Genomic DNA, 27,390 nt, shown 5'->3' with positions numbered 1-27,390 from the left:
CTCAAGTCTCCATTCACCAAGATTTTTGCTGTCAGTTTGCTGGGGTAGTTGTCCAATTTGCTGTTTCTTCCACAACAGTACCAGATGGGCTACCTTATTCTCCATGAGCATCAGGGTCTGCGTGCCCTGCTCTGCCTTTTACACTTGCAGGCAGGTCAGAGGACCTGGGCCAGGCCAGCTGAGTCCCACCAGATCCCCTGCCCCTTGGGTTCACAAACCCAGCACCCACCACTCAGGCGGGCTGAAAGACCAGGGCCAGACGAACCATGAGCCACCTCACAGGTAGGCCAGGCCCCCAAACCTGGGAAAGGCGATCCTAACCCTGCCAGATCCTCCACCCCCCGGGGCTCTCAAAACTAGTACCCACCTCACAGGTGGGGCTCCAGAACTCTGGCCAGGTGACAGGAGCCCTGCCGGATCCCCCCGCCCATGACAAGTCACCATTTTTCTTCTGCCCTCTCCCCCCATAGGCTCCTGTATGCTTAACTCCCTTAACAGTGTTAAATTTTCTCTGGTGATGTGTGCTGGGAGGTGCTTAGCCCAACTTCCCTTTTGAAAGAGGAGGGAGTAGTATAGAAGATGTGTGTAAAACTGACCAGTGCCAAATGGATTTCTTTATCCTTGCTACAAAAAGAGACCAGAAGATAAATGGAATTGCATCCATTGTTTTCAATGCTGTTTATGCACCTTCTGAAGTCACTACGTGAGACCTGTTAACAATAGTACCAAAATGAAAGGACCAGCGACACTAGTGTCACAGTGACCTTCATTCAGATTCTTGACCAATTCTCCAACCACCAAGTGGAAACAGTAGACACCTCATCTTAATTCATGTGGCATATGAAGTTAGATGTGGATTCTGCCTGGGCCAGGCCCAGTGTCAGGACCAGTGCAGCACCTGACACTTGACCAGTCCATAGCATGGGCACCCATTTAAAGTCTGCTAGCCTTGTCCTTGAAATTTGTGCAAACTCAAAATTCTCTTGCAATTTATGTTCCTATGAGAAATGTCCATATACAGCCCAAATCCAGCAGAGCTGAGAGGCCTTCTGACCATTCTTGAGAATCAGGTGAGGCAGTGTGCTTTATCACCAGGCATACCTTAGGGGGATGGATTCTGGTGGGCCTTGTTCTGCTTCGCCCCTTCACATTGGCTTAGCCCCAGGAATGTAAGAGTCGTAACTGTTTATGCTTATTTGCTTCTACTCCCTGTTTCCCAAGGCAGGGGTTTTGAACCCTATGACTCTGATGAATTTTGGTGGCTCCAATTTCCCAAAAAACCTAGAGACCTGAAGAGGCATTTCTGTGAGCATGAGCATCGTACATGCTCTGCCTCCAGTTACTTCCAGGTTTCTAGAACTCAGTATCCACCTCCTACTCTCCTACTGACTCACAGTGTTTCCCTTAGAAATTTTGTTTCTTATGGATGTTTTTACAAGTTCCTCACCATGGGGTTCTTTTCTTCTAGCCCTTACAAATCGTTTTCCTTGGCTCTCCACTTACAGTCTGTCCATCCATTTCTGACACTGAGTGGAGATTTTAAAGCTTTTCTGAGTCTATTCTCAGATTAAGCCACTCTTGAGCCCAGAAATTCTCCTTGCAAAGGTGCTTTTTCCACTTGGACAGCTCAGTTTCTGTGTCATTTCTGGGGAGGAAGAGGCATCTGTTCTGTCCTTGAGAAAGATTGTGTACTGCGCTGGAGAGGTCCCCACACTGGGGAGGTGCTCAGGAGAGGCCATCTGGCCCCACACAAGTGGAATAATATGCCCAAGTCACATGTCTGGGTTGTGGCTACATGCCCAACAGTCCTGATGCCTGGACCAGTTCTCTGTGCACAGCCTCCAGATAGCCTGGGGTGTCCTGCCTGCAGAGAACAGGCTCCCTCTCAGAGCCCCATGACTGTCAACTTTACAGGATGCCCGGTCAGAGGCAGAGTGAACCTTTCACATACAGATGACCAAAGTGGGTTGAGTTGAGAGGCCTGATTCTTGGGCCTAAAGAGCAGTTCTTCCTACTGTCTGTTCACTTGATTAGCCTCGTCACTGGAGCGAAGTACTGGATGGTCATGAACAGATCACAAGGAGGGTTTGGTCTGGCTGGGCAGCAGAGACAGCAGAGGGTTACAGTCGTATATGAGAAGTGCTACCAGGTGCTGCAGATATTAGCATCAAAAATTCAGGAAATACATCAGGCAGAGAAATCACTAGAATAAACAACTTTCTAAAGGTGTTATACTTTTGATGGAGACATGATTCATGAGTTTAAAAAGATAAAAAGTTTTGGAGTGATTTAAAAAATCAATCATGTTATTTAATCAAAGCTTCTGCTAACCTAAAACACTGATTATATTTAATGGAGCTGTTACTCTCTCAAGAATTGTGGTAAATACCTACTGGGAGTCAAAGAGTATTAGGATAGTAGTTTGAGACACTCATTTGGTTTGAAATAAAGAAGTATTTAATTTGTTAAGTGTGCCTTGTGAGCCTAGCTTGATGGCTTACTTATTCTTATCTTGCACGTGCCAGTATCCCATATGGGTGCCAGTTTATGTTCCAATTGCTCTGCTTCCCATTCTGCTCCCTGCCTATGGCTTGAGAAATGAATAGAGGATGACCCAAAGGCTTAGGATCCTGCGTCCATGTGGGAGACTCAAAAGAAGCTCCTGGATTTGGATCAGCTCAGCTCCAGCCGTTGCAGACACTTGGGGAGTGAATCAGCAGACGGAAGATCTTTCTTGTCTCTCCTTCTCTCTGTAAATCTGCCTTTTTTATTAAAAAAAAAAAAAAGTATACCTAGCAGCCACACACCAACCGTCAGTAGACTGTGTGTACACAGATTGGAAATGGGTGGCGTTGTACATACACACCAAGTTTCACAGTCACAGGGCTGTCTTCCCCGGTGGAGGAAGTTCAAGAGGAAGAAAATAGCTTCTGAAAAGAGAGGAAATGCTGGCTGTCCAATAGCTTCTCTCCTAATGCTTCACATGGTATCCATGGACCATCTAGAGTATGATGATTTGATCTGAATTCATCATCTTCACGATTCAACTCAGAAAAACAGGATGCCTTTGCCAGTCTGATTTCAGTCAAGTGGAAACTGAAAAGTTTAGCTTGCAGGAATACAGTAGTGTAGTGATTCTGCTTCGGGACAATGGCGATCAAGAGAAAAAAAAAAAGGCATCTATTTGTATTTGGCTGAAATATATATATATACACAGATCCACAATATATACTTATGTATGTAATATTCTAGATGAAATTTTTAAAAATTGGTTTATATGAACTAAATAACTGTGTTAGGTATAAAAGGGAGAATTTTCCTACTCTTTGGTGCATTTCATATAAAGAATATGTAGTACTTATTTCTAAAAAATAAATTTGTTTTGAGGTAAGCGTGGTGGTTCGGCGTGTTGGGCCCCTACTTGGGAATGCATGCATTTCATATTGGAGCCCCAGCTAGTCTGCTTCCACCTTCCTACCAATGTAGGACACAAACTGGCAACCATATGCATGCCGGTATCTCAGACAGCTACTTCATCTGCTTTGCTGCCCCTTAATAAATTTTCTAAAAAGTAAGTGTTTTTTTTTTTAATACTAGTTGAGAGCGCAGTGTAAGTGTTCAGGTTTGCAGAGGTATACAGAATGACTCTATAAAAAATTGTGAGAAAGAGCTGTGTGTAGTGTCAACACTCCACTCTGATTTCTCAACACCACCCTCACTGCCTTTCTTTCCTGTGTTTTGTCTGCCGGCCTTTGTAGTCTTACGTGTTACCTAGACCATTGGAGCTGGAAAGGGCCTAGGACAATTATCTAAAAGTGTTTCCATTAAATAAGCCACCCACCACTGCTTTTCCACGAAATGTGTCATGCCTTAAGCTTCTCTTACCTGCTGCTGAAGCATATTACCTTAACCACGTGAAGGTGTACCTCACAAGACTGTTTAGATTAAAGTTGCAATAACAAGTAGAGAGTTACTGCCATGCTAATTAACTAACGTCTGAATTAGGGCCAGAGTTCAGTTTCTCTGTAGTGGAAATAGACACTTTGATCTGGTAGTTTATAACATCAGTAGGATTCCCTGGGGGCAGTTCAAGCTTTCTCACTCACCACCCTGCACTAAGGCCTACACAGACCTCTAGGAAATGAATGAGCTCCTATTAGCTGTGCAATACCCTCTCTTCATAGTAAACTCTCATGAAAGTGCATCAGACCTTCAAACTGGACACCACAGGTTGCACAAGAATAACCGTGGCCCTGATGGAGATGTAAACTTATAGCTGCTGGAACAAAGTATCAGTCCAGGCTCTAGGGGGTGGGTGTGACGTCAGTTGAGTTGCAAACCTGTTATTATTTTTAAGCCAGTGCAAAAATACTATGTATGGACTTCTCGTCTAACTTACCTGTTGGCTTGTTCAAAATTGCGATGCAAACAAATGCAAGCTTTATTAAGATTCTTCTTTTTCAAGCTTCAATACCTGTTGCCTGAGGTCCATATTAGGACCGATTTTACTTCTGCTTACATTATTTTTGAAGCTGTTTTATTTTGCTGAGAAAATGAACTAAATCTTAAGCTGGGAAGAGTCTTTTGTAGCTATCGTCTGTCTCACGCGTGAGGCATTAGTCTGAGAAGTTAAATGACGGATGGCATTTCTCAGGTGACTTTGCTGTGTTGCAGTGAGGATCTCCCCCCTGGGCTGCAGTTCCTATCTTGTGCCTCTTGCTCTGCTTCTCTCTAGTGTTGAAATAATGGCAGCCTTTGGTGACAATAAAATGTTTTACTAGCGGTGGGTGGAATTATTGGATACATTTTTCTGTACAAAATCAAGGGTTTTGGCTTTTTCCTATGGGTATTTATAAATTAAAATCTTTTTATTTCCATGATCATGTTGATGGAATATTACAGATTTTGCATTTTTCACCAAAACACACTTATTAACACAGCAGTCAAGTTGTACTTAAATGAAAAAGCAGGGCCTGGCACAAAGCCTAGTGGCTAAATCCTCACCTTGAATCCATCAGGATCCCATGCAGGCACCAATTCATATCCTGGCTGCTCCACTTCCATTCCAACTCCCTGCTTGTGGCCTGGGAAAGCAGTAGAGAGTGGCCCAAAGCCTTGGGATCCTGCACCCATGTGGGACACTCAAAAGAAGCTCCTGGCTTCTGACTTCAGATCAACTCAGCTCTTGCCATTGCAACCACTTGGGTAGTGAACCAGCAGACGGAAGAACTTTTTCTCTGTCTCTCTTACTCTCTATATATCTGCCTTTCCAATAAATAAATAAATATTATATATATATTATGTGTGTGTATATATACACACACATATATAGTGTATATATATATATAAAGAATAAGCAGCAGAATGTATTGAATTAGTACCTGAAATTGTTCTGAATTGTTAACCTGAATCCACAAATGACTCTATAAAGTTTTGCAGTTTCTTTCCCAGTTCATTGCTAACTCCAGGCAGTGACTCCTTGGGTTGGGATTCCAGCTCTCCTGAGTGCATCAGGACCAAAGCTGGGAATGGGAGAGGCGAAGGAGTTTAGGGGTTTTGAGCCTCTATCAAAATAACCTTAATACCTACACTTATAGAATGCATGCTGTTTGTGGCATTATTTTGATGATTTCCTGAGGGCTGATGAAAGGGGACAAGTAAGAGGGCAAGAATTTCATCATAATAGCAATGGGACTGAGGACTGCTGAATCTCTTCCCGCCCTCTGCTCCATACAGTGAAAGGAGCAGGACTCTGAAGGTAAGGGCAGTCCTAGGCTGCATCCAGGGGAGCAAAGTTTGCAGGAAAAGGAATCTGAAGCTATGGTAGCAGAGACTTCCTGTGTCCCTCTGCTGAAGCAGGGCAGTCACTCACAATCCTCCAGCTTTAGTGGTGACTCCAATATGCAACTTCCTGTGAATGGGTACCACTGGAGCCTGCCCAGTTAATGGTGCTGGCGTGAGAAGAAACGATGAAAACCCAGGAACCAACTGAGACAGATGCTCTGTTTACAATCTTTGTAAGACAGGGAACTCTGAAGAACGTGTGAATCAGCAGCTGGAAAGAATTTTGTGTTTAAGCGCCACTGTTATTAACCCAGTTGTGTACATACATTCATTCATCAGATTGACTGAATGGCGGTTATGTATGCATCACCAGCCCGGAAGCTGTGTGTGTGCGTGTGGGACAGGAATAGAATGTGCATGGTTCAGGAAGGAAACTGCTCAGGAATATTGCATTTCTATTAACACCATGGGAAAAATTTCTCTGTGTAAAAGTCTTGTCCCCATAAAATTGTTTATATATTAAACCTGAATATTTGAAGTTATCTTCCCAGTAATTTGCCCTAAAAGAGTTCAGAATTCAGTCCTCCATGAAATACCTGGTTTTTGTTGTCTTTACCTAGTTTGATCATCTGTTTAAAAAATTGGCCACACCAGCAGCTTTTAAAATGGATTTCATTGTATTTGTGCACACCAACTCCAGGAGCAAATGACTTTCCTCCACCCCATCTACACTTTATATTGAAGATGTTAACTTGTTTATCCTGTAAAGTACTTTTGTTTGTTTTTTTATTGGTATGTGAGCTGTTCTCACAAAGATGATAAGTAACTTTCCTCGTAGCAAGAAAAAAAATCCCTTATCTCATCCCCTGTGGTCCATGGAAACATAATTGCCCTGGTGCTTTCTGATTCTTGTTGCAGCTGCTTGTTGCTGCTGTGAGTGGCAGAGGAAATCTGGGGACTGCAGGTGTCCAGCGGCTCATACCCAGGCCAGTCCTCGTGGTGCTGGCCGCAGGGTAGCAGGGATGCTCCGTCCTCCTATCATGAGGATAGCAGCTGTCCTCCTATCATGAGGACTCTGTGCAGAAATGGGAGCTTCAGAGCCCAGTGCAATAGCATAGTGGCTAAAATCCTCGCCTTGAACATGCCAGAATCCCACGTGGGCACCGGTTCTAGTCCAGGTGGCCCTGCTTCCCATCCAACTCGCTGCTTGTGGCCTGGGAAAGCAGTCGAGGATGGCCCAAAGCCTTGGGAGCCTGCACCCATGTGGGCGACCCGGAAGATCTCCTGGCTCCTGGCTTTGGATTGGCATAGCCAGCCGTCGCGGTCACTTGGGGAGTCTAACATCGGAGGGAAGATCTTCCCCTCTGTCTCTCCTCCTCTCTGTATATCCGCCTTTCCAATAAATAAATAAATATTTTTTTAAAAAAGAAAGAAATGTGTGTTTCAGCCCACTAAACTTATGAGCTGGGGGAGTAGGCCCAGCCAACTGTGAACTACAGATGGAGCAGTCTAAGGGTTGCTGAGCTCTCAGTATGTCCTCTTTCTTACATCTTAGATTGTTGTTCATGCAGGTTTTTTGTGTTATTCACTGCTGTAACCCAACACGTGGAATACATGTTTATTAGCCTTTAAGCACACAAGTGCTTTAAAACATTTTGATAGGGCCCGGCGCGGTGGCGCAGTGGTTAAGGTCCTCGCCTTGCACGCCTGGGATCCCATATGGGTGCCGGTTCTAATCCCGGCAGCCCCGCTTCCCTTCCAGCTCCCTGCCTGTGGCCTGGGAAAGCAGTCGAGGACAGCCCAAAGCTTTGGGACCCTGCACCCATGCGGGAGACCCGGAAGAGGCTCCTGGCTTCAGATCGGCATAGTATCGGCCGTTGCGCTCACTTGGGGAGTGAATCATCGGATGGAAGATCTTCCTCTCTGTCTCCTCTCTGTATATCTGCCTTTCCAATAAAAAAAAATAATAAAAATAAATCTTTAAAAAAAAATGTTGAAAAAAAAACATTTTAATATAAATTTGGAAAAAAAAAAGCCTTTCATATTAGAGATCATCCTGTTGCTCAAAATCAGATAAATGGTGTCTTAACCTTGTTCAGAGTACTTGGGTGTGGATGGTTTGGGTGGTTCATGACACTTGGCTTGGAATGTGAGCAAGATAGTCCCCTTGTAAGGATGGGAAATACCAGTTGATTTACATGGCAAGCTGTTCTCTGTGAGGGAGGCACAAGTGCCTTTCTCCCTTGGTCATTATCATGACTATAATAAGATCAACGTGGTCTATATCTGGAAGGAACAGTTTCTTCTTTCCAAAACTTAAATGCTGTTGCTGCTGTTGGCATACTAAGAATTCTCCACACTGTTTTCCACAGTGGCTGCACTAATTTACACTCCCACCAATAATATGTGAGTCGTGTTCTTTCTCCACGTCCTTTTCATTTTTCTTTTTCATTTTTGAAAATTTATTTGTTTGAAAGACAGAGTTATAGAGTCTTCGATTTGCTGGTTAATCCCCAAATGGCTATAACCATATCCGGTTAGAAACCAGGAGCATGGAGTTTGTTCTCTCTGTGTCATGTACCCACTAGGGCCCAAGCACTTACCCAAGCACTTAGGCCATCTTTTGCTACTTTCCCAGAAGTGAACAGGGAACTGGATTGGAAATGGAGCAGCTGGGATTCGAACCGCTACTTATATGGGATGCCAGTGGTTTTTACTGTCATGCCACAGCGCCAGTCCCAGTGCTGTTGGTTTATCACTGATAAACTGGAATGAAAGAAATCATATTTTCTGATGGCCAGTGTCTTCAGGAAGCACCTGTTTCTCTTCACATGGGAGCATGGGATTTGGGATGGAATGGGCCAGGGAAGAAAGGCAACAAGCAATCAGCAGCTGATGCTCTTGGGGAGCCTTAGTGATGGCTCAGCACAGACTCTTGCAGACCAGGCATGGGCTGAAGAAGAGCAAGGATAGACACAGGTATGGGAGGAAGGAGAGGACCAGTTCTCTGGGAATGAATAGATGAGATGCTAGAAGGATGGTAGACTTGTAGGTGGTTTGGACATGTGACTGTCACTTCACAAAGGTGATTTGTGTTTACCATGTGCCACACAAGCAAACATTAACACACTTAGATTATAATTTGTGTTGTATTGTGTTTCTGTATTTAATGTAATTGAGGCTTAAAGTATTAGGTGTAAATATTTGCTTTTACCCTTAGTGGAAGGTAGCAAGTAGAGAGCAGTGAAGGGTAAGTGGTCACACGATTTCATGCCTCTAGAAGCACTGATAGTTTTATTAACTGGACTCTTCATCACAAGAAAGTGAAAGCATGAAAGCAAACACCTTCATTTGTTCCTCTGATGAGACTTTGAGAAACTGAAGCAGAGTTTTGGCTCACAGGGTCAGCCTCACAACCCAGAACCTTAGCTTCTTGTACTCAGGTGCACATGAGCATCCTAGCCCTCCTGAGTACGCTTTCTGTTTGTCTGGGATCACTCCTAGAGCAGTACATATTTTGGGAATGCCCTTGAACTTGATCTTGGGGCTGACATTATGGCATAGCAAAGCAAATGAAACATCCCCTCTGGTCGCCAGTTGGAATCACAGCTGCTCTACTTCTGCTACTGATGTCTTCGGAAAAGCATCAGAAGATGGCCTAATCCCTTGGGTCCTTGTACGCATAAGGGAGACCTAGAGGAAGCTTCTGGCCATTACACCTATCTAGGGGGTGGACTGGAAGATGGAAGATATATCTTTCTCTCTCTCTCTCTCTCTCTCTCTTCTCTCTCTCTCTCTCTTTCTCCAATACATAAATAAATCTTTAAAAAAAATACCCTTGCTGTTGCTGCATGGGGCTGGTGTTAAGCATTCATGTGAAATGGGTTATTTGTCACACACAGGTCCTGCATGTATGTATAGCCCTTGGCCTTGTGCCAGGAGAGCCTGCTGGTCAACCAGGAGTCAGCTAATCCTGTGAAGGAGTTTACTAGCTAATACCTTTATGACTCTCTCTGAAGGGTGCTTAATCCCTGTAAGGAGCAGAAAATGAACCACTATGATGAAGTTTCCAAAAAAAACCCTTCCTGGAGAACATGGTTTTGGCCAGAATATCCATGATGAGATTGACGCAAGGAGGGAAAAGCTGAGCTTCCATTCTTGTTTTGTTGTTGTCTTTTTTTTTTTTAAGATGTATTTTGTCTTATTTGTTTGAAATGCAAAGTTAAAGAAAGGTAGAGAAAGAGATCTTGTATCTGCTGGTTAACTCCTTCAAATGATCATAATGGCCACAGCTGGACAGGTACGAAATCAGGAGCTTCTTCTGGGGCTCCATTTGGGTGCAAGGGCCCAAGCACTTGGACCATCTTCCACTGCCTTCCCAGATCATTAACAGGAAGCTGGATGGGAAGTGTAGTAGCCTGGACTCAAGCCTGTGACCATATGGGATGCTGGCACTGCAGATATCAGCTTTACCTGTTGCACCACAACTCTGGCTCCTGGAAACCCATTTGCTAATACCCATTTTCTTAAGATTTATTGGAGGGTTGGGAGACAGATCTTGTCTAGAACTTGTTAAATTGAAAAACCTAACTGAAATGGTAGATTTCATTATTGGCGAGTTGATAATTCCAAGGTGGCCTTTTAAGAACAAAGATTTTGGGCCCAGCACAATAGCCATGTTGCTAAGTCCTTGCCTCATGTCCGATCCCATATGGGCACCAGTTTGTATCCCAGCTGTACTGCTTCCTGTCTATCTCCCTGCTTGTGGCCTGGGATGGTTGTGGAGGATGACCCAAAATTTTGAGACCCTGCACCTATGTAGGGGATCCGGGGGAGGCTCCTGGCTCCTGGCTTCTAATTGCCTTGGCTCTGACCATTGCATTTATTCACTTATTTGAAAGAGGGTGAGGGGGAACCATACATAGAGAGTGAAAGAGATCTTCCATGCCGTGCTTCACTGCCTGGATGGCCCCAGTGGCTAAAGCCAGGAGCCAGGAGGCCAGGAGCTTCCTCTGGGTCTCCCAGGTAGATGGCAGGGATCCAGGCACTTCGGACATTTCCTAGTGCTTTTCCCTAGCCATTAGCTGGGAGCTGGATTATAAGTGGAGCTGCCAGGATTGGACTTTTTTCTCCCCACTCTCTCCCCTCTCTTTGTAGCTTTGCCTTTCAAATAAATAAATCTCTACTGCCCCCCAAAATAAAATCCCTTTACTAAAAACTGAATATGAGTCCAACAAAAAGAGAGACAATTCTAGATATTGAGTTCCTTTTCTTTTTTTATTAAGTTTTTCTTTTTTAATTTTGATGAACTTTACATAGTTGAGTAGGGAACAAAGGATCAAGGGTTACAGGAAAGTGGGTAAGACCATTGCTTCCATATTTGTGTGTGTGTGTGTGTGTGTGTGTGTGTGTCTGTCTGTCTGGGGTAAGGAGGGAGACAAAGGGAGAAGCCCTACTCAACCTCCCACCCCATCCCAGAGTCCCCGACATGGGGCATGTCCCAAGGGCACTGCGCAAGTGGTTTCAATAGTTCAGCAATTCTGAGTTGCTGCCAGTCTCACAATTCCAAGCATGATGAAATCTCTCCAGAATCCACTTGGCTGACATAGTCCACCTAAGGGTCCTCTGTTATGGTACCAAATGTCCTCTGTAGACTCTGATGGACGGCCACTTCCTCCATGTGCACTTGTATATGCTGTCCACTGCTCCATCTGAGTCTCTGGAGGCTCAGCTCTGACACCTGCCCTCCATGGTTGGACCTTGGAATCTGCAATTCTCTTCATGATTGGGGTTCTGGGATCAGCACTTCAGTTGGAGGATCTGCAAATAAACTTCATCTGAGGTGATCCCAGACCTTATTCTTGTGTATGAATGCCAGTACAGGGTCCGGCACAATCCGTCACCCCAATCAGCTTATACATTTGCTGGTGCTTGCAGTTGCTGGGTCAGTTCTGTTTCCAGCCCTGCCTTCCACACAAACCAATGAGTGTTGCAGTCCAGCCTGATTCTGCCCGCCTCACACTTGGCCCTCACGCAAACCAGTGGGAGCTGCAGCCTGGTCGGGGCGTGAGTTCATTTTCAAAGAGCTAAAATATTGCATCTCTAGAAAGTCAGGATGTTTTTGCTCTAAACTGCTGTGTGATGATTCAACTGTAAACAAGCCAGCTGGTCTCTTTGAATGGGAAATGGATGTTACTTCTTTTCTGGCATCTCTTTCCAAAAAAGAAACTTACAGAAACCTGGAGTTAAAATGAATCTTAACAGTCATTTTAATGCAAATTCCACTCACTGTACCCCCAAACCCAGTAGAGCAATTGCCCTTGTCCAGGACAATCATCACACCGGGTGTAGAGTGCCGAAGCATCACATAATCACCCCACTGTCTGCTTTCGCTTTCCACTTCTTTCAACAGCAGACAGTGAACAATCCCTGCCGCTTTCCCCAAAAGGGCAGTCAGAAGTTGAGTTAGCGCCTCTTAAGAAGTCAACATCTATTGATGAGCTGGTAGATTCTTTGAGACGGGTGGGAAGGTATGTGAAATACAAATTCTCAGACTATTGCTTGTTACTCTGGTGTGAAAACGGATGTGTCTCCCAAATTCCCGTGTTGAAATCCTGATGCCCAAGGTGTTGGTATTACAACGCAGGACCTTGTGGAGGTGATCCTTGCAGCCGACTAGCTCTCCTATAAGAGGGACCCCAAAGAGGAGCTTTCCCTTTCCATCCTGTGGGGATAGAGATGGAGCAGGCATTCACCAGATACCACATCTCCCAGAGCCAGGATCTTGGCCCTGGTGGCCTCCAGCACTGTGAGGCAGGCATCCTTCCCAGCAGAGAGGTGGAAGTGAGTTCTTGCTGCTTCTTCCTTCTCAACCTGATACAGGATGAAAGGTTCTGTAGCTCAGCCTGTATCGTCACTAAAGTAGCCCTAATAAAGCATGAGTACCTTTTTGTTAAATTAAAACCAAATATAATAAAAAGGTAAGGAGCTAACACAGGGACACAGCGTGCTAATCCTCCACCTATGCTGCCGGCATCCAATATAGGCTCCAATTCAAGTCCCTGCTGCTCTACTTCTGATCCTGCTTATGGCCTATAAAGCAGCAGGGAATGACCCAAGTCCTTGAGCCCCTGCTCCCATATGGGAGACCCAGAAGGAACTCCTGGCTCAAGTCCAGCATTGGAGCTATTCAGGAAGTGAACGGGTAGATGGAAGATCTCTTTTTCTCTCCTTTTCTCTGTGACTTTTTCTCAAAAATAAAATCAGCCTTTAAAAAAAAAATCTTTAAAAAGGAAGGTGCAGTAGCTAGAGCCTCTCATTTCCTTCATTGTTTGCTTCTCCCTGCTCTAACGTTTTGCTTCAACTGTGGCTCGCCTCTCTGAGGCTACTATAGTGTCACAACCATCCAGCCCCTGTATGACACTTCTGACCCTAGTAGTAGCCAAGAAAAAAATAAGGGTTTCTTTGGCAACTCCCCACGAGGTTGTTTTTGGTATTTCAATGACAAGTCTTTCTAATAAAATGTTTGTATGCATTTTCTTTCCAGATCTAGCGCATATTCTCAAAAAATAGAAAAAAAATCAAATCCTCATATTTCTTTTTTTTTCCTGATTTATTTTTTAAGTAAAAGCAAAAACAATCTAAGTTATGCAAAGCTATTAAGGCAGCTATTAGAACAGGTCTTGTTAAAAGCCTCTGCATAAAAAAGGTGGAAAGGGCTCCACTGTCCACCAGTGGGGATGGGTCAACATTCTTTAGAATGTCCATGCAGCATGAAATGGTGTGAGGAATGTAGGAAGATCTCCAAGATGTTAGCAAAAGGAGGGGAAAAGCAAGATGAAGGGAGTGTGCAGATAACTGTTACTGCTTTCCAAAGTAGCTGAGAGCCTTAGATGGGATTCACAGTAGGAAACTTTTTGCCATGCCTTGGTGAACACAGAACAGTGAACTCAAATTATAATCTTAAATGTTTTTATTATTTGCTGAAGTTTGTAGAAAAAGTGTTACAGGTTGCGGTTTTGTTTTTGCAGGAGCAGGAAAATTCAGATTCGAAACATCCCTCCTCACCTGCAGTGGGAGGTAAGCCCAAGGTTGCCCAGACTCTCTCTCCGTCAGCTACCTTTCCCCCACTCAGGATTACTAAAGGTCCTCAGATTTTCCACCAAGCCCTGAACCCTGTTTCTTCCTCTAGTACCCTGAGGTCCAGGAGCCTGTCCTGGGCCTGTCATTGTAGTTATCACCTAGTTATGCAAAAAAATGTGCATTAGGACCTCTTCTCTTCTGTCCTCTTGAGCACAACAGTGCCGAGAACCAGTAGACAAGCTGTGTACCTGGCATCTGGATTTTGTATCATGATTTGAAAACAAAAATGTAAGAACCAAAGTTGTGGTCCAGAGTAAGCCACCGCCTGCAGCACCAGCATCTGGTATGGGTGCCGTTTCACATCCCAGCAGCCTCACTTCTGATCTAGCTTCCTGTTAATGCACCTGGGAAAACAATGGAAGATGCTTGAAGTTCTTGGGCTCCTGCACCCATATTGGAGGCTTGAAAGATGCTTCTGGCTCCTGGCTTCAGACAGACCCAGTTCTGGCTGTTGCAGCCATTTGGGGAGTAAACCAGTGAGTGGAAGATTCTCTGTTACTCTGCCTTTCAAGTGAGTAAATAAAATAATCCAGTAAAAAACACAAAATCTTGGTTTGAGTGAGGTTTTTCCTTTTTAAATTTTAATTTATTTTACTGACAGGCAGGCAGGAAAAGAGAAAGAGAAAGCATCCATCTGCTGGTTCACTGTCTCAAATTGCCTGAAAAACAGCCAGGTCTGCTGGGCACCTTGAGCTCAATCCAGACCTCCCATGTGGGTGACTGAACTGTAACCTCTGGCCACCAGAGCTGGAGTAAACCTAGGCTTTCAAATTTGGGATACAGTTATTCTGGTTTTTTTTTTTTTGTAAGATTTATTTTATTTTCATTGGAAGATAGATTTACAGAGAGAAGGACAGAGAGAAAAATCTTCTGTCTGCTGGTTCACTCCCCAACTGGCCACAATGGCCAGAGCTGAGCCAATCTGAAGCCACAACCCAGGAACTTCTTCCAGGTTTCCCACACTGGTGCAGGGTCCTAAGGCTTTGTGGCATCCTCTACTGCTTTCCCAGGCCACAAGCAGGGAACTAGACTGGAAGAGCAGCTGGGACACGAGCCAGCACCCACATGGGATCCTGCAGTTGCAAGGCAAGAATTTAGCCACTAGGCTATTGCATGGGGCTGATGCAGCTGTTTTTGTTTGTTTGATGCAGTTGCTCCTAACCATGAGGCTAAACTCTGCTCCCTGAGTAAGGTTGTGTTTGTGGTGGGTTAGATGCCATGAGCAACAATTAAGATGTGTTTCCACTGTTGTAAAACTTGTAAGTTTACTACCTTAAAACAAAGTGAGATAGAATATGGAGAGTGGCTTAAAGCATTATTTAAAAACAAAACTACCCTATATTGTATTCCCCAAACCAAAGGAAGTCAAAATCACTTGAAAGGAAACAGGATACTTTACTTAACTTTTTTTTTCCTAAGACATTTATTTTTACTTAAAGGCAGAGCTACATAGAAATAAGGTGAGACAGAGAGATTGCTCTTCCAACTGCTGGTGAACTCCCCAAATGGCCACTCAGCCAGAGCTAAACCCACCAAAAACAAGAGCCAGGAGCTTCCCCCAGTTCTCCCACATGGGTGTAGGTGCCCAACTACTTGAACCACCCTCTGCTGCTTCGCAAGTCCAGAAGCAGGTAGTTGGATCGGATGTGGAACAGCTGCAACTAGAACCAGTGCCCATATGGGATGCAGAAGCTATAGGCAAAGAGCCAGCATGCTGCATCACTGCACCCGCCCCTCACTGGCTTTTTTTTTTTTAACATTGATTTTATTTTTATTGGAAAATCAGATATACAAAGAGGAGGAGACAGAAAGATCCTCCATCCATTGATTTACTCTCTAAATGGCCGCAACAGCCGGAGCAGCATCAGTATGAACCCAGGAGCCCGGAGCCTCTTCCGGGTCTCCTATGCAGGTGCAGGGTCCCAAGGCTTTGGGCCATCCTCAACTGCTTTGCTAGGCCACAAGCAGGGAGCTGGATGGGAAGCAGGGTCACCAGGACACGAATCAGCACCCATGTGGGATCCCGGCATGTGCAAGGTGAGGCTTTTAGCCACTAGGCTACCGCATTGGGTCCTTCACTGGTTTTTGAAAACCTTTTTATTACAGAGAATTTTGAACATGCATGTCCCAATACATTGTAAAATAAGCAGATTCCTGGAAGGAAAGCTGATTGAAGAATCATTTTACTTTCTAAGAAGGAGAAGTAAACCTCACTCTTATTTATTCCACTTCTTGTTTGAAGAATAGCCAGTAGGTTCAAGCCATCATGTTGAGTGATTGTTAACACTTAGCACGACTCTGAGATTCCGCCATGTCACCTTAGTGAACAAATCACTTGGGAACCAATTGAGAAATTCAAGTCTTGTATATTCACTTCTGACTTTTTATGGAAGGCCTCAGCTATCAATTTGTTAGCGCAGCTATCCTTGTTTTCCTTTAATTCATTTACTAAGGAATATCACTGCACAAAATTTTTATATGATGTTTTCTTCCCTTTTTGACATTAAGGCTTTCTTTTTCAGGTGTTGGATGGACTTTTGGCTCAGTATGGGACAGTGGAGAATGTGGAACAAGGTAATTATGAGGAAATCAACCAATTTGAGGTTTGGAAAGCAACCTTAGGGATATTATTTCTCATGGGTTGGATCAACTTCAGGGAGAAATAATGAATTCATGTAACGGGTTTCCTGGAGTTCATGAATGTAAGTCTGTGTGTGAGAGATATTTGTATCTTTCTGTTTACCTGAGGTTTTTTTTTTTTTTCAGCAATAGGATTTTCAGGCTTTTTTTCCCTGTACCTTGTAATGTGCTCAGGCACTGGGTAGGGCTGGGGTAAGCCTCATTCCTGAAATGTCACTGAGTTTACATTCTTTTGCTGCTTTCCTTTTCCTTGCTAAGAAAAAGATCCCTGATGTCTTGGACTGAGGGTTTCCCAGTGAGCAAGATTCCCACATGCAGAATCACTTCAAGAGCTTGTGGAAATGCAGGCTCCTTGCAGGAAGAGCTCAGAAATCTGTTGGAAATGAGCACCACACCCCACATTGGCTTTCATGTACCCTCAGGTAGAACCAGCATCCTAGGGACAGCATTGCTCTTGCCCAGGGTCACACATAAAATGCTAAGATTTTGTAGAAGAAAATTGTTTAAATTTGAAGCAGGGGTCTTGGGCGTGTCTTTTAAGACTGCCAGACCACAGCTATAGAGAACTGCTTGGGCTGTCTTGTACCTTGGCAAGTGTTACATTGCAGGGAGAAAAGCAGCCACTAGCTGGCAAGTGTTTTAGGCCTGGTTAATGCCAAATCTGTGTTAACTATACCAGTGTGCCAACATAGTTGCCTATTCTCTCTGTGTGTGTTTAAGATATGTGGGGAAGGTAGGGTAAGCTGGACCAGGACACACTATCCTGGTCCCAGGCATTCCACATCGCTGCACAGTATGAGGGCCTGCAGATTGCCCAGGAAAGGCGGTTTCTGGGAACGTGTTGGAGTGGAGGCCACTGAAGGCATAATTAACAAATGAGGCGTGACTTCTAGGGGCTCCCACAGAACCGACCACTTCCCTGTTGCTTAGGCTAGGATGCTGAAATAGGTTGGTTTAGTAGGGGGAACCAGAGGACATGTTTGGGTCATGCCAAGACATCAACCCATGTGAGAGGTCTGGGCTGGGCTGAGTAACATCGTCCACTGCCTGCTGGGGCTGGATGGCATGCCTGGCTGGGTTAGGCTACAGTACCTGTAGGCGTAGGGGCAGGGAGAGGGTAGGTCACATCAGGCTGGACCTCAGCACACACCAAAAAACAAGAACCAGACCAGGGGACAGATTTTGTAGGGGATTTGTGGGCTTGCCTCTGTGAGACTGCAGCACCCACTGGTTTGCATGAGAGCTGGGGGTAGTGATAGCCTGAGCCGGGCTGGACTGCAGAACTTACCTGACACTGTGGGAGCTTGGACTAGGAGGAGTCCAGACTGTGCCAAGCTGAGGTACCCATTGACACATGCAAAAGTCAGGACTGAGGGCAGACCATGCCAAGCAGGGCTGCCACACGTATAGGATCTGGGGCTAGAGACAAGCCTGGTAGGAGAATTTATGGAATTCCTCTGCCAGATCGAGGTGCCCACTGGGGAGCATAGGAGTCAAGCTCTAGGGGTAAGCCAAGCCAGGCAAGACTGCAGCACTTGTCAATATGTGTGTGGGCCAGATGCGGCAGATGCGGTGGTAGGCCTGCCTGGGCCAGGCTGCAACATCCACTGGCATGCACAAGAGCCAGGACAGGGTTGGGCTATGCCAGGCAGAGCTAGGCTGCAATTTGTGAAACAAGAGCTGAGACTGGAGTGGACCATGCCACGCTGGGCCAAAGCAGCCACCAGTACACAAAAGATCTGGGGCTGTGAGTAGTTCTGGTCGAGGAACTTAGGAGACTCCCCCATCAGGATGCGTGTTGGTTGAGTCTGGGGGCAGGTCAGACTGGACTAGGCCCTAGCACCTGCTGGTGCTTGGGAGAGCCAGAATAGGTGCAGGACAGGCTGGGCTAGGCTGCAGCACCTGCCAGATCACATGAGAGCCAGATATGGGTGTCAGCCAGTCAGACTAGGCCACAGAACCCACTGATTAGTGCCAGGATTAGGGGCTAGCAGCATGTCAGGCTTGGCTACAGTCCCCACTGGCACATACAAGATCTGGAGTTGGGAGCAGTACAGGTGGGAGACCTTGGGGAATTACCTTGCTATGTTGCAGCTCCCACTGGTGAGCCAGGGCTCGGGGCAGGACATGCCAAGAAGGACTATAGTCCTGTCAACGTACATGTGGACCAGGTCTAGTGCAGGCCAGGCTGGGCTAGTCTGCAACACATGGTGGCACAAGCAAGAGCCAGGCCAGGTTTGGGCAACAACATCTACCAGTTCACATGAGGGCCAGGGCTGAAGGTGTACCAGACTGCTGCACCTGGCTGAGTTAGCTGGGACTGGGGATAGCCTGGGCTGAGTCAGACTGCAGCACTTGCTGGTAAATGCTGAGACTGAGGGTGTGCTGTGCCAGACAGGCATGTGCAAAAACCAGGGCTATGAGCAGGCCAGGTTTTTCACAGGACAACTTTGGGGACTCTTCTGCTTGGCCATTGCTTCTGTTGTTGAGTGTGGGATCCAGGTCTGGGTATGTGCTAGGCTGTCATACCCACTGTTGCTCATAAAAACTGGAATGGATGCAGAGACCACAGCACCAAATGGCAAGTGCTGGGACTGGGTACAAGTCATGTAAGTCTGAACTGCAATGCCTCCCAGCAAATGCAAAATCCTGACGTGCAGTGGGGCTAGTTAGGGAACTGCGGGCGCTTCCCTGCTAGGCTGCAGCTCCCACTGGTGAGCAGAAGAGTCAGAGCTGGGGGTGGGCCAGGTTGGACCAGGTGGCAGCACCCACCATCATTGGTACAAGGCCCAGTCTGGAGAAAGGTTGGGCTGAGCTAAGCTGCAGCACCTGTGGGTGTACAGGAGCGCCAGGTGGGATTTGGGATGGGCCTGGCTAGGGTGTAGCACCTGCTGACACACACAAAAACTGGGGGTGGGGGCAGGCCTGGTAGGAGTCATTTTAGGTCACCAAAACTAGGTTATAACACCAGTTGGCATACCTGAGGACCAGGCTTGTGGTGGATTGGCTGGGTTGGCGGCAAAATTGACCGGCCAGCTACATCCACTGGTAAGTGTGGCGGCTGGTGCAGGTGACAGACCAAACCTGACCCTATACTAGCTGGCACACACGAGTCAAGTCTGTGGTTTCCACAAGCAAAATTTCTTGTGGAACTCCCAGACTGGACTGCTGGACTCAGACCCTGACCATAGTGAAAATCACAGGAGGTGTGGTCTGACCTTGGAGTTTATATATCAGACCTGGACCTAGTCCAGGACCTAGTCCAGGACCTATAAGGACCTAGTCCTTAGTAGCTGGACGCCTGTGCAGTGAACAGCCTGCCCAGATGTACATGGGGGACATGACATCCAGCTCATCTAAGCTGATGGAGGACATTTAGTGCCTCATCACAGGATGGGAAGTAGAACAGGTTGGGCAGCTGTTCAGGCAAAGCCTTACATGTCTGGGTTAGTGGATGCACCAAAGTGGACTTGGTCAGCCAGTAGAGCTTGGATTTTCTCAAACCTAGTGTGATGAGGCTGACAGCGTCTCAGAACTATCAAAACCACTGAAGCAAAACCCTGGGAACATTCTTTCCCACACCAGGGTCTCCAGGGCATCATCTGATGACTGTCCACCGTCCATGGGTGCTGATGTAGTTTGACAGCAAGGAGCAGCCCTATCTGCCAATTCCCCTGTGGACACAGGAGGAAGGAAAAAAATTTGTCCCACTCACCTTCCATACATCAACCCTCCCCACCCTAATTGGAGGCCCACATGGCCATACATCCCTCTCAACTAAGTAAACAATGTTAAAAATAAAAAAATTTAAAAGATGACTAGAAAAGTCGATTTCAGACTTATGAGAGGAGAGGTAGTGATATGTGATAAAAAATTATTTTTTTTGCCTTGGCTGAGAAAGCAGAACGCAGGCTCAGTCCCTTCTGACTGTAAATCCTTTGAAAAGCCACCTGCCCCTCACGGGCTCATCTCCACATATACAGAAGGGACAGGATCATTCTGTCCATCCTGACTCTCTAAATAGTGGTGACACCCAAAGAGAACCTGTCTGAAGTACTTGTGGACCGTGGAGTCGTCCATCATCTTAAAGGGTTGTTAGGAAAATCATAGATAATCTCACTTTGCAAAACTTTGCTTTGCATGCACAAAGGTGACAAAAAAAAGAGCTGAAAAAAATGGCATGGTTTCCAAGGACACAGTTTCTTAGTTCCTATTTCCCTCATGTGGGAAAGAATAATGTGTGCACTTCAAAGGCCCAGGGTATGCTCAGTGTCTGCAGCATGGCGATGCCAGAGGCAGTTCCTCCTTTTTGATTTTTAAAGATTTATTTATTTGCCATGGCAGAATTACAGAGATGGAGAATCTCCATATGCTATTTTATTTCCCAAATGTCCTAGTGGCCAGGGTTGAGCCATGTCAAAGCCAGAGCCTGGAATTCTGTCCATGGCTGACACCATGGAGGTACCAGGTGCACAGGCAGTTGGGCCATCTTCTGCTGCCTCCCCAGGCACAGTAGCAGGGAGCTGGGTCAGAAATGGAGCAACTGGAACTTAAACTGATGCTCAGATGTGATGCTGGTGGCATACAGTGGCTTAACTGCACCACAGCACCAACTCCAGCAGCTCCTCTTGAGATTAGCCCACAGGTCTGAAGTACCTTGAAGTTACTAAGCAAACAATTTTTTTCCCTGAAGACCTTAAACTTTTTTATGATCTCTTAAACTGGAGGGGTCACATTCTCACTTTTAGAATCTTAGGAAAAATTTATAAAAACCAGATAAATTGGTTATTTGCACAGGTTTGCATCATTTGAAGGGAAGATGCCATTGATTTCCTAAAACTCAGCATGGATCCAGGAGTAAAAATTATTGCATGAAAGAATTTTTATGTCACTTTTAAAAGCGGTTTTGTTATTTTTTAAAATTATCCATAACTATTTTAAAGGACACTTCCTACTTAGTCCTACATTTTGAGAAACAGATATTCTTGGGACCCAGGAAAATGGGCTCCAAAATTCTCAACTTGCAAACACTGGGATCTCATGTGGGCACCAGTTTATATCCCAACTGCTCTATTCCCGTGCAGCTGCCTGCTTATGGTCTGAGAAAGCAGTGGAGAATGGCCCGAGGCCTGGGGACCCTGTACCCACATGGGAGACCTGTAGGAGACTCCTGGCTTCAGATTGGCTTAGCTCCAGCTGTTGCAGGCACTTGAAGAGTGAACCAGTGGAGAGGGGATCTTTCTCTGGGACTCCTTCTCTGTAAAATCTGCTTTTCCAATAAAATAAAATAAAATAAATCTTTAAAAACCCTGATATTTTTGGGTAAGTTTGATGGTTTGAATTTAGAAAGATTTATCTGGCCTTTTCAATTGTCTTTTAATGTCTGACTATGAAAGAAGAGTCAAGCCATTATGAACCAAAACCAGCCAACTCATACCAATAATCCCTTGCTAACCAGTTGGGTATTTATGAACTTTCTCCTTTTAGCTGCATGATGTGGAATGGTCAGTTTTCTTTAATTGTTCAGTTACCAGGTTTAACTCAGACAAGGAGTTCATGCAGAAGGAGGCAAAAAATAGTGATGATTCAATCTATTAAAATAAAAGGTTTATTTTTATTTGAAAGACAGAGTTACAGGAGAAGAAGAGAGCGAGGGAGGGGGATAGAGAGAGATTTTTTTCCATCCACTGTGTCATTCCCCAAATGGTTACAATGTCTAGAGCTGGCCAGTCCAACGCCAGGAGCTTCCTCCAGTGTCCCACATGGGTGCAGGGACCCAAGGACTTGAACTGCGTTCCCAGGCCCATTAGCAGGGAGCTGGATCAGAAGTGGGGCAGTCAGGACTTGACAGGGTAGGGTGCCAGTGCTGCAGATGGAAGTTTAGCCTTCATAGCACAGCACTGGCCTTGTAACAGGTCAGCCTTATCAATGCGCAAAATTAAAATTAAAAGCATTTCTGTAATGGTGGTTATCAGCTGCTGGAAGTTGCAGTTTTAATGGGATGTTGATCAAAAGATACACAATTTCTAGCTAGCCTGGAAGAAGGAATTCAGAGGCTCTATTGTATTTCATGAAGACTCTAGTTAATAGCAATGCATACTTAAGCATTGCTCAGAGTGGTTTAAGTGTTCTTGCCACCAAAAAAAAAAATTAAAAAGGATATAGGGTGATGTTGATGTTAAATAGCTTTATTTAGTCATTTAACTATACGTATGCATCAGAACATGTTATGTATCACAGATAGGGATTTTTATTTGTTAGAACATTTAACCTCCCAATTAAGATGCCCAAGTCTCAGGGCTGGCACAATAGCCCAGTTGGCTAATCCTCCACCTGTGAGCTCCTGAATCCCATATCAGTGCCGGTTTGTGTTGCAGCTATTCCACTTCCCATCCAGTTCCCTGCTTGTGGCCTGGGAAAGTAACAGAGGGTGGCCCAAAGCCTTGGGACCCTGCCACCCACATTGGAGACCAATAAGAAGCTCCTGGCTCCTGGTTTCAGATCAGCTCAACTACAGCCATTCTGGCTATTTGGGGAGTGAACCAACAGACAGAAGATCTTTTTCTTTGTCTCTCCTTCTCTCTATAAATCTGGTCTGCTTTTCCAATAAAAATAAATCTTTTAAAAAATTAAAATCATGACAATTAAAATTTTAATCATTGAACGTGGAATAGACACAGCTATCCTGCTCCTAGGAATATTCCCAAAGGAAATGAAAACTGCATAAGAAGGGGATCTATAACCCTGTATTTACAGCAGCACAGTCTCCAATAGCAAAGACATGGAAACAATCCAGGTGCCCATTCAAAGAGGAGTGTTTAAAGAAACTGTGGTACATCTTCTCTGGAATATTACTCAGCCATTAAAAAGAATGAAATTAAACCATTTGCAACTAGATGGTCCCAACTAGAGACCATTATGCTCAGTGAAATAAATCAATCCCTAAAAGACAAATACCATATATTCTCTCTAGGATAAGGAAATCATCATGCAAATTAGAATATATAGTGATGAATCAATAGAGACTGCCATATCCAGATGTGAAGATAATGCAACATGCATCCCTACTTCCAAATCAAAGATGGATTCCCAATAAAGCTGGTGGACATGTGTAAACAATGGGATGATGGACTGCTGACATTGTCTGTACCAACAGTGTTGGGGCACACTTAAATAGCAGACTGATGGAAATATAACTCCTTATAAAGGACTATACTATTGTAACAATATGGGAAATATCAGGGGGTAGAAATTTTGGAGGGGAACCCCCAACTCTACAGAATTGTATCATAAAATTTAAATTTAAAAAAAGTGGTACAAGAAATTGTTCCAGACTCCTGAAGGAACAGCCTAAGAATATATATTTAAAATTATCATGTTTTTTTACCTGGCTATGTAGCCTAAAGAAATAGTTCAGAAGAACACAGAATCAGAGGATTTGGCAACAAAGGTGATATTTAGCAACCCTACTTTGAAGAGCAAATACTGAGAACAGCACACTTAGGAACAATTGAGGATTGGTTAGGTGAATCATAGTCTGTTTACTTTCTATAATTCTATGTAGACATTAAAAATGAAAAACTGGGCCCAGCGCAGTAGCCTAGTGGATAAAGTCCTCACCTTGCATTAGCCAAGATCTCATTTGGGCACCAGTTCATATCCCGGCAGCCCTGCTTCCCATCCAGCTCCCTGCTTGTGGCCTAGGAAAGCAGTAGAGGATGGCCCAAAGCCTCTGGGACCCTGCACCTGTGTGGGAGACCTGGAAGAATCCCCTGAATCCTGACTTCAGGCTAGCTCAGCTCTGGCTGTTGCCACCACTTGGGGATTGAACCAGAGGATAGGAGATCTTTCTGTCTCTCTCCTTCCCTCTCTCTGTAAATCTGACTTTCCAATAAAAATAAATACTTTTAAATGAAAAACAAAGTGTACCTGTTGTATACTCATGTAAGTGTGTTTATAAAATATAGCTCTGAGCTATATATGATGAACAAATTACCATGAATGCATGTAAATGCACAAAGATGAAAATAGTTCCGTGATTGGAATAATGGGGTTGTTTCATGCATTTTTCTCTGTAATTATTCTGCTTAAATAAGAAGTTGATTTTTTTTTTTCTGTGACAATGTCATTTTTACCTCTTCCCTAGTCAACACAGACACAGAAACCGCTGTTGTCAATGTCACATATGCAACAAGAGAAGAAGCAAAGACGTAAGTGAATTGGAGCTTGATTCCTTTTAGCTTCAGTTTTCTCTTTGGATTCTGTTGAGCCCTGGGTTATGAGACTTTTCTGAAAACATGCAGGCTGTGGAGGCCTGTCTGTGCTACCCGTGACGTGCCCTCGGATCTCTCCATATTTGTGGCAGACTATTTACTGATCACATGGGCGCTCTGTCTTGGAAGATGCTGAGTTTTAGCGTTATCATCCAGACCCAGGAGGAAGGAGTGTGTCTTGACCTGGTCAGGTCTGTGGCATCATATCCCGTAGTCTTGCTCTACCAACTGTCTGGGGTCCCTTCGGCTGGAGTTCCTCCCAGCTCCCTGATGAAGACGTTCAAGGCTGTTTCTGTCTACACTGAATGGATCTGACACGCCCGGTTTTCCTCCATGCAGTGTTGGGAGGCGCTCTGTCTGAGCGACAGCAGCAGGGAGAGTTGTTTGGGATCAGTTATTCTGTAAGTCTGAGTGTGGCTTCATTTTCCATACCCTCAGTTTTCATCCCAGTTCCTATTGATTCCACATTGTTTCTGCATTGCTTCAGTGGTGATTAATTTTGAGCTTAGCTATTAATGGACCTGGGATTTAATTTTTTTTAAAAAGCAGCAAATAGAAATATCTATCTGTAGGAGATCTTTGTAGTACCTGTCAATTCATCACAATTATGATGACTTTAGGATTGCTGTTATGTGACCATGTGCTGTATGGATATGATACAACTGTGGCTGTATGTTCCAGAACTGCGGTCATTTCCTTTTCAAGTTTTCAACAAGCATGAAGACATAATTACTCATCTTATGCCAGTGTTTTTTTTAAAGTTACTTTGCCCTGCAAAAATAACCAATTTTCTGTAAGTGTTTGTTCACATCTGTAAGCAGGGGATATGCCAAGAACTGTCATTTACAGTCCAGCCCTGCTTACCTGCTTGGACAGCTGTATGTGACATTATTCTGTTGCCTTTTCTGACTTCAGAAGGTGCTATTTGTAATAAATTCCAAAACCCTGAAGAGAAGCCTAGTAGGATTGGGATAATTCTGCTAAAAGCATTTGAAGAATCTGTCTACTTCATGTTAGATTTTTAAATGTGCTCCTGACTCCAACCACAGCCATGTGGGCAGTTGGTGATAGAACCAACTGGTGAAAGAGCTGCTGCTTTCTGTCCCTTTTATGTTCTCTCTGTGTGTCTGTCTGCCTTTTAAATGACAATAAATAAATAATTGTAAAGAAAAAACTTAATGACATGAAAAAATGTTTAAAATATGGTTCTGGGCTCAGCATGATAGCCTAGTGGCGAAAGTCCTTGCCTTGCACATGCTGCAATCCCGTATGGATGCCGGTTCTAATCCCGGCAGCTCCACTTCCCATCCAGCTCCCTGCTTGTGGCCTGGGAAAGCAGTCAAGAAGGGCCCTAAGCCTTGGGTCCCTGCACCCGCGTGAGAGATCTGGAGAAGGCTGCTGGCTCCTGGCTTCAGATCAGCTCAGCTCCGCTCCAGTCATTGCAGCCACTTGGGGAATGAACCATCAGATGGAGGATCTTCCTCTCTGTCTCTCTTCCTCTCTGTATATCTGCCTTTCCAATAAAAATAAATCTTAAAAAATATATATGGTTCTAAGACTGCTAACGGTCAGCGTGGATTCCCATATACCTTACTAGGTAAAACACAAAGATTAATTACTCCTCACTAGGGTATCAAAGATTTCTCTGCACACCCCTCCTAACACTGTTCTGTACCTCAACTGTTGACATATGCCTTGTTAGAGTTATAAGCCAGGTTGACTATCCTAAAATCTGCCAAGTTCAGCAAAATTATGCTTCAACACAATAAACTGCTAAATACTAAAATGAAAATAGACACGAGACAGCTGAATAGTACCCTAGAGCCATTTTAAGGTGTATAGAAGCTGGTTGTTTATAAACTAAAATTGAAATGTCAATGAAGTAGTCACAGGATGTGGTTAAGAACTTGCATTTTTTAACATATTGGTTACCCAATACCATGTCAAATAATTCCATAATGCTGTAAATTGTTGTTGATGTTATGTTGGGGCTTTTAATTGATCGGGATGGTATTCTGCCAGCTCTATCTTCAGACCAGAGATGGTCTCCCCAAGAAACTGTTGAATTTATCCGGACAATAAGATGCTGAATTCTATGCTTGGTAGATGCTTGCAACAAAAGAATCTTGATTTAATTTGAACTGTAATACTGCAACAAGGTGGAGGAATCCACCATGTGGGGAGGGTGTGGGGAGGGATTGGGAGAATCCCAGAGCCTATGAAACTGTGTCACATAATGCAATGTAATTAATAAAGCACACACACACACATATATGGTTCTAATCATTAGAAAATAGTACATGCAATACTGATCAACTTTAGTAAAATTTCTATTTAGGAAAGACATATGATGGGTTAGAACTTTTGTATCTGTGCTTATATGTTTCTGAATAATCACTAACAAGTCAGTGTCATATTTAGAATGAGCAGACAAGGGTCTTAATTGCATATCAGCATTTGCCAAGAGGTTTTTTGTTTGTTTGTTTTATGAGAAGTCAGCCTTGAATGATGGAAAAGAGCAGAGTCAGAGTGCATAAGTGTATCAGATCTG

At 44.6% G+C, this 27,390-nt stretch overlaps 1 protein-coding gene across 3 annotated transcripts in view; it reads left to right on the top strand.

The window, feature by feature from the left end:
• Positions 1-27,390, top strand: part of IGF2BP2 (insulin like growth factor 2 mRNA binding protein 2) — a 169,887-nt gene that overhangs the window by 104,596 nt on the left and 37,901 nt on the right. For 2 of the 3 annotated variants that reach the window (XM_041002677.1, XM_041002679.1), the window contains exons 3-5: positions 13,815-13,863; positions 16,449-16,500; positions 24,713-24,776. In XM_041002677.1, coding sequence (XP_040858611.1) covers positions 13,815-13,863; positions 16,449-16,500; positions 24,713-24,776 — 165 coding nt within the window. Of the gene's footprint in view, positions 1-13,814; positions 13,864-16,448; positions 16,501-24,694; positions 24,777-27,390 lie in introns of all 3 variants that reach the window. The other variant, XM_041002678.1, reaches the window with a different exon arrangement.

Source organism: Ochotona curzoniae, unplaced genomic scaffold (genome assembly GCF_017591425.1).
Source record: "Ochotona curzoniae isolate NIBS_2020 unplaced genomic scaffold, NIBS_Ocur_1.0 scaffold_2587, whole genome shotgun sequence".
Taxonomy (NCBI): Eukaryota; Metazoa; Chordata; class Mammalia; order Lagomorpha; family Ochotonidae; genus Ochotona; species Ochotona curzoniae.
This window is presented reverse-complemented; position numbering and strand designations above follow the sequence as displayed.